Source organism: Prosopis cineraria, unplaced genomic scaffold, assembly GCF_029017545.1.
Source record: "Prosopis cineraria cultivar Desert tree isolate PC_DT_omini unplaced genomic scaffold, ASM2901754v1 PC8, whole genome shotgun sequence".
Classification (NCBI taxonomy): domain Eukaryota; kingdom Viridiplantae; phylum Streptophyta; class Magnoliopsida; order Fabales; family Fabaceae; genus Prosopis; species Prosopis cineraria.
In genome coordinates, this window is record NW_026555339.1 from 21,637,884 (window position 1) to 21,650,237 (window position 12,354).

General features: G+C 30.7%; 1 protein-coding gene across 1 annotated transcript; it reads right to left on the reverse strand.

Moving 5' to 3' along the window:
• Nucleotides 1–639: 639 nt before the first annotated feature.
• On the reverse strand, nt 640–3,580 carry LOC129317458 (LRR receptor kinase SERL2-like). Its single transcript, XM_054961784.1, has 2 exons — nt 3,424–3,580; nt 640–1,085 (listed from the first exon to the last, which is right to left on the reverse strand). The coding sequence occupies exons 1-2, from the start codon at nt 3,578–3,580 to the stop codon at nt 640–642; spliced, it is 603 nt and encodes a 200-aa protein (XP_054817759.1).
• Between the last annotated feature and the right edge of the window lie 8,774 nt (nt 3,581–12,354).

Here is a 12,354-nt window from a genome sequence, read left to right on the forward strand (position 1 = left end):
AGTGATAAGTTCAGGGAATTCATTATTGTTGTATCTCATATATGTATTCAGTAATTTGATCTCTGGTCAATATTACCAACCAGATAATATATAGATATGCACCAACCTATGACAATTGAAAAGTACAAAAGGAATTCCAAAAATTATATAGTGCAACAACAAAAAAAGTGCCTAGCTGAAAGAGAATTCAAATAACATTTAATTAGCTTTTCTATCTTAAACAGAAATATATTTTTGACAGAGACAACCCATTCAAGGAACAATTTATAAAGAATAGTCAAATAACTTCTTGTGATGATAGCTTAATTATAGTTGTATAGTTAATTTGTTTCATGTAATTGTAAAATGTTTGATAATTTTCGGTTCAAGGATTAACTTTGAAAAGACATAGTAAATAGCATGCCCCAAGTTAGATTGACTTCACCTATAAGACTGATATGAACGACTACAAAAAATTGATGAATTCATCATTTTTGAAATAGAATAAATGTTTTCATCTCATACACACTCGTATTATGCAAGGCATGCTTTCTAAGAAATTGAGAGATAAAGAGATGTGTTCAGGTGATGATAAGTTAGAGATAGTTGGAGGTATACTACCTGAAAGCATTTTCTAGAAATGCATAAAAACTTTGGATGTTAGAGTCTTCCAATATCCAATGGAATAGATCCATTTATAGAATTAGACATCATATCCAAGGTCTCCAACTTAGACAAATTGTATATGCTTTGAGGAGTGGGACCTCCAAAACTATTATTGCCAAGATACAAGGGTTGAAGCATAAACAAGCTCCCAATCCAAGTTGGAATATCTCCACTAAATGTGTTATAACTCAAGTTTAGAATTTCTAGTTTGTGCAATTGAAGCAACTCTTTTGGCAGCCCACCATGAACGTTGTTGCTTTGCAGTTCAAGTTTTTCTAGGAAGGACAGATTTTCAATTTGTGAGGGTAAGGTGCCTTCAAAACCCATCTCAGGAAGACTCAGGATTGTCACTCTCTCAATGTTAGAATCACATGTGACTCCAAACCATTTGCAAAAGGAAGATGATGAGTTGGACCAATTTTTCAAGTGATTGTAAGGGTCTATAATAGAAGATGTGAAAGCAAGAAGTGTCAATCCATTGTGGGTAAATTTGGAATGACATAAAGATGGGCAAACCATGAGACAGAGCATGGAGAAAACAAAGAAGAAATGAAAGCAAAGATTTCTCATGTTGGATAGGCCCAGAGGTTCTTAGGTTGAAGAAAAAGGAGAAGAACGCTTCACTATATATAATCTTTGAGAGTGCTTAAGTGGTCAGCTCTGAAATAAGAGTTTTGATGAGAATGTAATTAATCGTCAGCTTATAATAGATAATTAGAATGAAAAAAATAATATGCTAAAGCTTGTTTGCAATGTAAAAATATTGAGAAATTTTAACTGTCTCCCCATATGGTCAAACTTTCAGCTGACTTATAAAATCGTCATTGATTGTTTACTTTCATCAACGACTTTTTTATTTTCTTGGCTTAAAGTCTTTCTCTCTTTTTCGTGTAGTGGCTTCTTAGTTTGGAGAACAATAGGATTCACTAGATATATATGTAATCCTAAAGTGATAGGCTGGTCACCATTGAAATAAGAGTAATGAAAACGTGTAATTAATTTGTTAGCGTAAAAATAAAGTGGCGTAAATTACCTCATGATATTGCAGGCAATGAATCTCCCAAACACTTCATCGTCTTCCTTCCCTCAAGATATTGCAGTGTCGTGATACTCAGTATATAATAGGAATGTTCCTTTAAGCTTCTTGTGCCCAACTTCCAGCACACCTATGGGCATTAAAAAATAAAGTCTGGGACTGATTCCAATTATGCAAGCTTTCTTATATCCATTTGTTAGCCTTTTTTTTTTCCCTTATTATTAAATTCAGAAATCAGTTAATGTTGTTGTTTTGAGGAGATTATGGCGGTGGAGGGGGTTGGATTCAAACCTTGAAGGCGATGAACATCAATGTTCTTCACAGCTGTAGGTTTTGACATCAATATTCTAAGCGGCAGTGCAAATCAAGAGCTGTGAGTTCAATTTCTATGCTGAAGGCTAGCTGCTGATGAAAATCACGCAGATGAAGAAAACATAAAGGCTACCTGAAGAAGAAAGAGCTTAGAAAATCGAAATCCCTAAGCCCCCCCCCCCCGGTTTTTTTTTCGTTTTGTAATCGTAAACTATGATAATTATTATTAACAAAATAGTATGCAAAAGCTATTTTGCGATGGAGAAAAATACTAGGAAATGTTAGATTGTTGAATTTACTTGACCCAAAAGCTTAAAAAGCAGAGCCCATTCAAATTTGCCTATTACAAAATATTAGCACCGTTGATTTAATGCTGATGTATGTAGCAAATTTGTGTATTTTCTGTTTTTTTTTAAACTTAATTGCACTTGAGATAATAATAAGCTGGCGCCTAATCAGTATTGAATCTACAATTTTAAATAAATTATAAAATTAAAGACCATCAAAAGCTTGACTTAGACATGTTACATAAAAAAAAAGATTTTCTTAACCAACCAAAAAAAAAAACAAAGCTTTGTGGAATAAGAAGCAAATTGACTTAGACAATTGGAAAATAAGAAGACAACTATGTGAAAAAAAAAAAAAACAGGATGGCAGTTGTTAGTCGCGTTCATCAATTAAATTTCGCATTAGAAAACGAATGGCGGTTGGGTCTGCAATAATAATGTTGTTTGTAATTTTAATTTCAAAATTTACATTCGGCTAACCTAACACATATGAACATAGTTCGAAAATCAATTGTCACTATTCACTGCGATATATTACTGCGATATATTACTGTCTAAGAGATCAAATCAAGTGATAAAATTTCTAAATGAAGTTGTCAATTTTTTGTTTTTTTTTATAAACCATGTTTAAAAGGAAATGACACTTTTAGATCCTAAAATCCTAAAAGATCAACTTAATTATAGCTAAATTTATAAAATTTTAATGAAAGATGAATTTGGTGAAGTTAAGAAGACCTACCATAATTAAAAGTTGTATTTATAATTCTCTTTTCTTATCCATAAGTTGCAACCATGCATAATTTTCAAGGCCAAGAAAAAATGAAAGTCGAAACCAATTAATTGTTAGCCTAAAAAATTTCAAAACCCAAGAAAAAAATATGCAAAATAATCAAATTCTTACCCTCAATTAAATATCAGCTTCTTTAGCCCGACCATCACAGGAAAGAAACAACAAGAAATGTCAAATAGGTAGTTTTTTTTTTTATGGGAGAATTTTAGTTAAGGACATAGGAAGGCACGAAATTTCTGGTGGGTACTCAAAAAAATCTAAAACTTCAATTCAGTCTTTCAGGACTAAATTGAAAATAAATTGAATGCAAAAAAAGATGAAAATACCATCTGTTCAAATATTTAAAACATCACCAACCACTATTGCCATAGCACCACCGCCAGTGACTGAAGCCTCGCCGACGACAACAACCACTAGACCTTCATTGCCAGAGCTCCAACTGCCAGCAGTGACTGGAGAAATATGAAGAGTTAATTCTCCAAAGGTGGCCAAGGTAGGTGTAGAACCCATGACTTCTTGGGTCACCCAAAAATTAAAGACCACTAAGACATTGAACTCATACAATCATATAATGCATAAAATTATATATAATAAACCTTATTTTTAAACCATTTGATTATTACATTACTTGTTAATCATGTAACTTTACTTGTTAATACCTTATAAGGACTTGTTAATTACTTAACTTTTTTTGTTAATCCCGTGACTCTCGCAACAAAACTACGTTACCTGTTAATCATGTAACTATACTTGTTAATACTTTAACATGACTTATCAATTATTTAACTTTCCTTGTTAAGTCTGTGACTCCTACAACATAACCATATCACTTGTTAATCGTGTAATGTACTTGTTAATACCTTAATAGGACTTGTTAATTACTTGAATTTGCTTGTCAAATTTATAGCTTCTTCAACTAAATTGCATTACTTATTAATTATGCAACAACACTTGTTAATTGTGCAGGTTGACTTGTTAATACTATGACAAGGCTTGTTTAACCATTGTTCAAAAAAAAAAAGCACCTAAATGACTAGTTAATTGCATAACTTTACTTCTTAATTGTCTATTGTCGCTTGTTAAATGAACATATAATTCTAAAAATTTGAGTTTGTTAGGTAATGAAAGTGACGACAGTCAAGTCTCCCTTATCATATAATTTATTATACTTATATGATAAGTCATATAAATGGAAACACTTCTCTTTAATTTTTTTGGGTCATCGGCAGCCCTCAAAATTCAAAGATCCTCACGTTGATGGTGTATTATTTGACCTTACATTCTTGTCAAATAAGTTACATTTTTACTAATTGGCAACATTTTTCTTTATTTTTCAACATAAACCTAAAATGTTTCAGCATACCAGATATTGTGAATAAAAAATAACACACATATTTCCATTAAAAATATCTCAAATTTTTTATTAATATATTCTTAAATTATTTTTAGCATACTTTTCTTTATTTTAAATCATAAATTTTATTTAATTAAAAATTTAAGTTCAAGTGGCATCAAACTTTTCCGATAAAAATTGCCTAGGTGATGGCTCCAACAAGGTGGGCTCCATAAGTTGTGGATGTCTTCATGATGGACAACCCATCCCTCAAAGACAAGAAAAATTGGAGTCGCAATATTATTCAATGTTTGGTAAGTAAAAAAGTTTTTTTTTTAAGAAAGAAAAAAATCACCAATCTATATTTCCCTTTTTCTTTCTAAAAAATTACTTTTTATATATCAAACAAACACTTATATTTATGCTTTTTCGATACATTCTGGTTCAAGTCAATGCTGCCCTTATAATTCTAATGGCACAATAGAACAAGACTGCATATGGAAATTCAGTGACTCTGGACATTAGTCTCCCTCTCTCCCTCCCCGCTTATCATTGAGATAGCTATACGCATAAAAGAAGGAGACAACTAGTACGTACTAAGGAAATAATTATTTTATTCCTTGACTTCTCCCTCATCCTATTTTACCAAGCGTTTGCACCTGAAGAGCAGTTGAGCACGTCGTCAGCTTAAAAGCTTATTTGCATCCTCTATTTCATTCTAAAAACATCTGTACCGTTCATTTTACATTTATTTTAAATATTTTTAGTATTTTATTTATTAAAATAAAAATTTGTAAAAATAATAAAAAATGTAATATTAAATATGTACTACCCAGAGTGTATCTAGATAATTGATTTGTAAAAATTATATTTTTTTATTAAATTAGATCATCTAGATTATGTTTGTATTGTTCAAAGTATATCTAAATAGTCAATTTATAAAATTAAAAAAATGATATTAAATTAGTTGGTCCAGACTAAATCTCTATTGACCAAATTAATGATAAATATATTTACTTAAAAAAATTAAAATTTTAAGTCTGAATCCAAATCTCATCACAGGTAATAAGTAACTTGGTTCTCATCACTTGATTAGCATTTGATGAGAACTATAGACAATCTAGATTTAATGTTAAATTTTTTATCATTTTTATAAATTTTATTTTAATTAATATAATAGTTAAAAATAAATTTAAAATGAATGGCACAGATCTTATTGGTATAAAATGAATGATGTAGATAAGCTTTTGATATGATGAGCACCACACGGTGCTTGATGTGCACCGAATGCAAATGCATTTTACCGAAAGACTTTCACAAATATCTCGTAAAGCCTGTAACATATGGCGAGAGCTTAAGTTACGGGACCTATGTCTCTCACAGGAGACTCCATGAGTGCATTTGAAAAAGAAAGAGTTTCTCACCTGCTTGTTGCCATGAGAAATGATTTTTTTTTGTCAGACATTACAAATGAATTAATCACTAAAACATGCTGGAATTTTCCACGTGATGAATACACATACATGAACAATTAGTTAATGGTTTCTATGCAGACATTGAGAATAAAGTAGCTATGCTTAAGAATGCTCAAGCTATAACCACTGTCACCAATCACAATACATAGCCACATGGATCAATTATGGACTCTTACGCGTGTGCTTATGTTGTCACTAGTGCTATTAAGATTCTCCAAAAAGTTATTTTCAGCAAGCTAAGTGATAAGTTGTGACTTTAATTTCACTTTAAGGCATCGTGGTTATTTTCCACTAGCGTATCCAAAGAGCACAAGTCTTGACAAGTGTAAAGAAATAAGAAAGTATGAGTAGTAAGTTGCATTTTTAACTATTTTTTTAAGGCACAATGGTCACCTTAGGGTGGCACAATATTATTCTCCATGTATTAAAAAAGATGGAATGTTGCCTCTCATTAAATCTCCATTATTTTGATCAACTGTAAGTATTCACTCCAGAGTATTTCTGTTCAAGAGATCAGATCAAGTGACAAAATTTTTAAATAAAGCTATCAAGTTTTTATGTTTTTATAAACAAAGTAGCCTAGCCACTGAATCCATTAAAGCAATATAAAAGTACCCTAAAAAGCTAGAATGCATGGCTCTTAGGGACTCTAATAAAAAATCAAAAAATTTCAAGGGCCAAAGTATAAATACATTTCGTAATTTGGAATAATGCCTTGAACTAAAACATGAGTTGGTTAAAGTATGGAAGAGCCAAAAGAGACTAAGAGGAATAGGTATAGGTATAGCTTAGGAGAGCAATAATAGTGGCAACTATGATTAGTCTTGAAGAATAGTCACTATAGTTGCTAAATTAATCAAAGATAAAGTTATTTGATGATTTTATTCTAAATTTTTAGCCTAGAGAAAGATTGTTGTTAGATATCAAGGATCATAATAGATTTAAAAAAGGTTCGGTAGAATTGTAGTTAGACTTCAAGATCTCATAAATAGATCCCACAATGACATTAGACCTATAAATATATAGTAGAAATTTACTCACTCGTATAATACAATTATTCTCTAGAAAGATAATAACCTAGAATAATTTTAGAATTAATGCAAAGATAATGCCTTGGATGAATGAAGATAATTATTACAGAGAGTATACTTGACAAATCTTCACATGCAATTTACAAGTCAATTTTTGAAGTTTACAAATATTTTAGAAATTCACGGCATAACTCCTATTTATGTGATTTATAAGTGAGTATGCCTTAATGAATTTGTCAATATTTTTTTCCAAAATTTAGAAGTCCTCCTTTAAAAATTCATAGCTTAACTAATATATCCAAAATTCATAAAAGAATGTGTTTTTATATCAGAAGAATTGTAAATTAAAATATTGTGATAATTAATAAAAATTCCACCAAAATTAATAATTCATCTTCATGAAATTTAGAATTTATAAATCCATTTTTTCAGATAATCTAATGTAGCTTACATTCCATTAAATATAACCACAAATTTGACCGTATGGAGATAAGTGCCAAAATTTGAAAGTTGAGGGTGTGATTTTTAAACATCTAACATGAGGGATTTTATATGTAATAGAGTTAAAGCTAATGAGTGATTTTCAAAAATTAATTTGTCTCATCAAAAAAATGAAAAGCTGACACCATTCATTAGCATTTCAACTTTCAACTTCCAAGTACTTTGCATGAATTGAAATGCTTTGCATGAAATCATAGCCCAAATATTTGTGGGCCAAAGAACAAATAAAACTCATTGTCTTTGTATTTTTCCCTACAAAAATTTAGTCTTAGTTTTGTGATTATTAACTAATCAAGCTTTTCAGCCCAACCATATTTCATTTTCTACTCTAGCTAGCTCTATGTCCATTGTTCTACTTCTACACTTTTGTTCCACTACTCTCCATGCATGAGCTCATAGCTGAGATCGTCCATTTTCCAGTACTTGGATTGAATGAATGGATACTTAAATTCAAATTATATCAATGCATGGACAATTATAATACACACACTTGTATCGAATTCATGATATAATATGGTAAGGTTATTAGGATAGAAGTTCCCAGCCCCCCTGCCACAAAAAAAAAATCCTTGTTACTATTATTTAATTTTTATGTTGATTAACTTTGAATTTTTCAATAAATGTTTGAGTTTTTAATAAAAATTGTATATATAAATATGTGTGTGTTATTCTTGTTATAACTTTTTCATTTTTTAATATTCATTAGTCAAATTACGGAGTTTCAACATTATTCCTTTTAAAATTTATAGAATCAGTCTGGTAAAATTAAAGCGTATAACAAGAAAAAATGTATCCTCATAATCTATCCCCTCTTGTTGTGTATACCCTTTTGCTACTAAGAAAGCCTTGTATTTATTAATTGATTCATCCACTTTTCTTTTAATTTTGAAAACTCACTTTTTCCCAATAGCCTTTCGGCCACGTGGTAAATTAACTAATTTTCATACTTGGTTGGTCCTCATAGAATCCATTTCTTCATTCATTTCTTTCTTTCACTTATCCTTAGCAAGTCCTAATAAAGCTTCATTTACAGAACATGGCTCATTATCATCTAGAGGAGTTACCATTAATGCTTTACCCTTAATTTAAAAGTGTATTTTTGACACACTTTCTCTATTACTTTTTCGAAGTAGAATCTTTTATGGATTTTGATTCTTTTTGGGTCTTCTGGCAGACCTTATAGAGCTCCCACTTAGATCAACATCTTGTGATGATTCAAGCCTATCTATTTGTTCTATATTTTGTTGCTCCCCTGTCTTGTAAAGAGACACAATTCGATCAATTTCTCGTCTGTTAGGAAACTCATTTTCAAAAAATGTGATATTCTTAGATTCAAATTTACTTATAGTTTCATCATTATTTTCACCAATGAAAACATAATTCTTTGATTGCTTAGAGTATCTTATAAAGATACATTTCTTTCCTCTTAAACCTAATTTTCTACATTTATGGGAATCATCATAGACATATGCAGTTGACGCCCATGGTCTTAGGATATTTAAATTTGGTTTGCATTTTGTCCATAACTCATAGGGTGTGGAAGTAACTAATTTCGAAGGCACACAATTAAGTATGAAGGCTATAGTCAACAAAGCATCCCCCCAATACAAGATTGGAAGATTTGCTTTTGCCATTATTAACCTAACCATATCTAGAAGAGTCTTATTTCTTCTTTCAACAACTCCATTATGTTGTGGAGTTCTTTAAATTCACGTCCTTGATCAGTTTGTAATTTTAATTTTATTATCCATTTGATTTTCATCCGCATTAATGTATTGTCTAAACCACTCAAGAGCTTTAGACTTTTGTGATATCAAATAGACATGATCAAAACGTGAAAAATCATCGATAAAGGTAATAAAATACCAAACTCCATGTTTTGTCCTTATACTCATAGGACACATATATCAGAATGGATTAATTGCAATGGAATTTCAGCCCTAACACCTTTACCAAAAGGTTTTCTTGTTACTTTACTAGTTAGACAATTTTCATATAAGGACATTTTCATATTTGTAATTAGAGCTAGCATTCCTTCTTCAACTAGCTTAATCATTCTATTTTGATTAATATGCTCTAGTCTAGTATATCAGATATTCATATCAACATTATTGGAAGAGGTGGTAAAGCAATCATAAAAATAAAATTTATCAACAATATCCATAATAAAGAACCTTTTTGAAAGAAAAGCATAACCATAAAAAGTTGAATTGTACATAATGTCAACAATCTTGTCATGAAAATTAATCATAAACCCAAATTTTAAAAGACAAGCAATTGAAATTAAGTTTCATTGGATGTTCGATGCATGTTAAACATCATGAAGAATTAAGGTTTTTCCACCTCACAAGATGAACTTGCAAGTTCCTTTGCCAACATAAAGCTGACGGTACTCTATGAAGGTCCACGATCCTTACTTACATGGTCTGTAGAGCTTGAATCTATAATCCAAGAAGAGGAAACAGTTTTCATTCAAAAAATATTACTGGAAACGTAAAAAAAATTTGAATTCACATAATTCACAAGTACTTGATCACGTCCACTTTGCTCAGGACAATATTTTGCAAAATGACTCACCTTTTGACAGGTAAAACATTTGACCTTTTTAAGGTTAATTCCCTTTTTGCCACTCTTCTCACCCTTCGTCTTGAAAGTTGTTTGTCCTTCTTTACTTTAGGGCCACTTTTGTTACCCTTCTTTTATTGCTTCTTGCCCCTCTTGAGCTTAGAATTTGAAGGACCACCTTCCTTGACAAAGTAAATGTCACACCCCAATACTAAAGGTGTGATCGGCATGAAATATGAATTGAACTCATATCTCATAAGCCTTGATTGATTAGAAACTAAGCTAAAATATTGATATATGTAAGTTAAATATAGTAATGAAGTTTGTAAAATTTTAAATGTTTTGTAAAAATTTTGACAAAGCCTCCCCTATAATTTGAACCTCCCAAAATTTTCACGACAACCACAGAACCTGTCAACCAACCTAACAAGGAGACTAGCTCTATTCCAACAATTTGCATAATAGCTAAATAAGACTAGGATCTAATTATGGTATACGTGGAGCACTAAGTATGATTACAAAATACAATACATAGTTTTACCAAACTAATAATCGCAATGTGTCTCCTCTTTTCCAAAAATCAAAAGGCCTCCCAATGATCTGCCGAAGGTGTATAGTTAGCTACACTATCTAAGACCGAAGAAATTACTGATGAGTAGCGTTCCAATTATATACATGCATATAAATATATGAAGACATTAACGAATAAATTTAATTTAAAAATTTTGAAATAATGAAACTTGAACTTAAACTAATAATAATAGATAACAAGTTTTCTCAATGATACAATCATAAATTTGGACAATGTTAACAGCATAAAGTAATTTATCAAAATTGGTAATGTTCATAGCATATAAAAATTTCAAGAAATGGTAGGTAGAATGCTTTTAAAGAAATAATATAATATAAAAATAATGAATTTTAAGTTTAGCTCTAGGAGGGTTTTATCAGAATGAATAACAAGCGTAGACACATAGTCCATGAGAATAACTAATCAAGCACAGACACACAGTCCACGAGGGTAAGTAACCAACCAAATGCAATTGAAAACCACGAAACAAGCACGGTAGGAGCCACGAGCCAAGCACTGGCATGAAGCCCACGAAAAACAAGCGTGAGTGCGATACTCACGATTCACGAATAACCATCTCCCCATTCCACGTGCATTGGCCATCGCACAAGGCTAACACCTCCTATAAGCACCCTGCTAGTTAGGTGTACTATGGCATGCCAAGGGCTAACAGAACTACTGTTAGCATCCAGCGTTCTGAACTCAGTCCTCCTCATTAAAATCAAGTGTGTATGGAGAAAGAAAAATAATTTCAAAATTCTCACTTCCAAATATTATTCAACTATCATTTTTCATTGCCCAAGATTGTCATCATTTCCTTCATACACAAATCATTACAATAAAATTTTTATATCAACATGGTATTAAATAATTAAACTGCTTATGAGAAATAATACTATTAATCTGAAAATAGGATTAACAAGAATATGTAAACAATTTATAAAGCAATAATAATAATATTTAAATAAAGAAAATTTTTATAAACAGTTTACTGAAAATATATTCAGAATGCTACCCGTTCACTAAAAAGTTCTTAAGAATTATAAAGTTTGACCTTCTCAATTCTCGCCTATTTCAACAGTGCCCCAAATAATCTAGAACACAAACCAACTATCTTAATATCACTATAATTTTTCTTCTTGTAGTAAGCAATGAAAATTTATTTTCAAACTCTTCGATAATCCTTTAAATTATCAATCAAATACCACTTTTTAAAAAAATACTCTAGTTCTCTCTTCAACCTTCTTTATAGAAAATAATTGTTTCCTTTAATAATTCAATCAACAACCATCCACTCTCAAAATTATAAATAATTACATATTAATTTTGTAATTAAATTTTCTTTTCAACCTTCAAAATAAGTTTACAGATCAATAACACCCATACAAAATATACTTCTCACAATAACTAATGAAATTTTAGCAAAATATCAAAATTAAGAAAAGTTTTTCTAGTAACCATTTCATCAAATAGCTTATAGGCATTGATTTTTAAACTAATACCAATATCTTCCACATCAATTTCACTTCCCAAAAATTTATCAGCATAAAATCAGATCAAGTTTAACCAAAACTCAAATCCATACCATCATCATCTTGTTCTTTGTACAAAAACTCCAGCCTGAATCAGTTTTCCTTTTTACGTTCAAGCATATATGACAGCACAAAGCAATAGAAATTTCATAGCAACAACCATTACAGCACGCACAAGAGAAGAGTTTGCAACCTTATTCACTTAATTACCCACACACGCTCAACAAAATCACAAAGTATAATGGTTTGAAGGCTCACTTATGCAACAGCTACGAC

Coding starts and splice junctions, on each gene's coding strand:
- LOC129317458 (XM_054961784.1), bottom strand. CDS start 3,580: ATGGGTTCTACACCTACCTTGGCCACCTTTGGAGAATTAACTCTTCAT. Junction 1,086..3,423: donor TGCTATGGCAATAGTGGTTG/GTGATGTTTTAA, acceptor CTTCTATTATAG/ACCCTTACAATCACTTGAAA.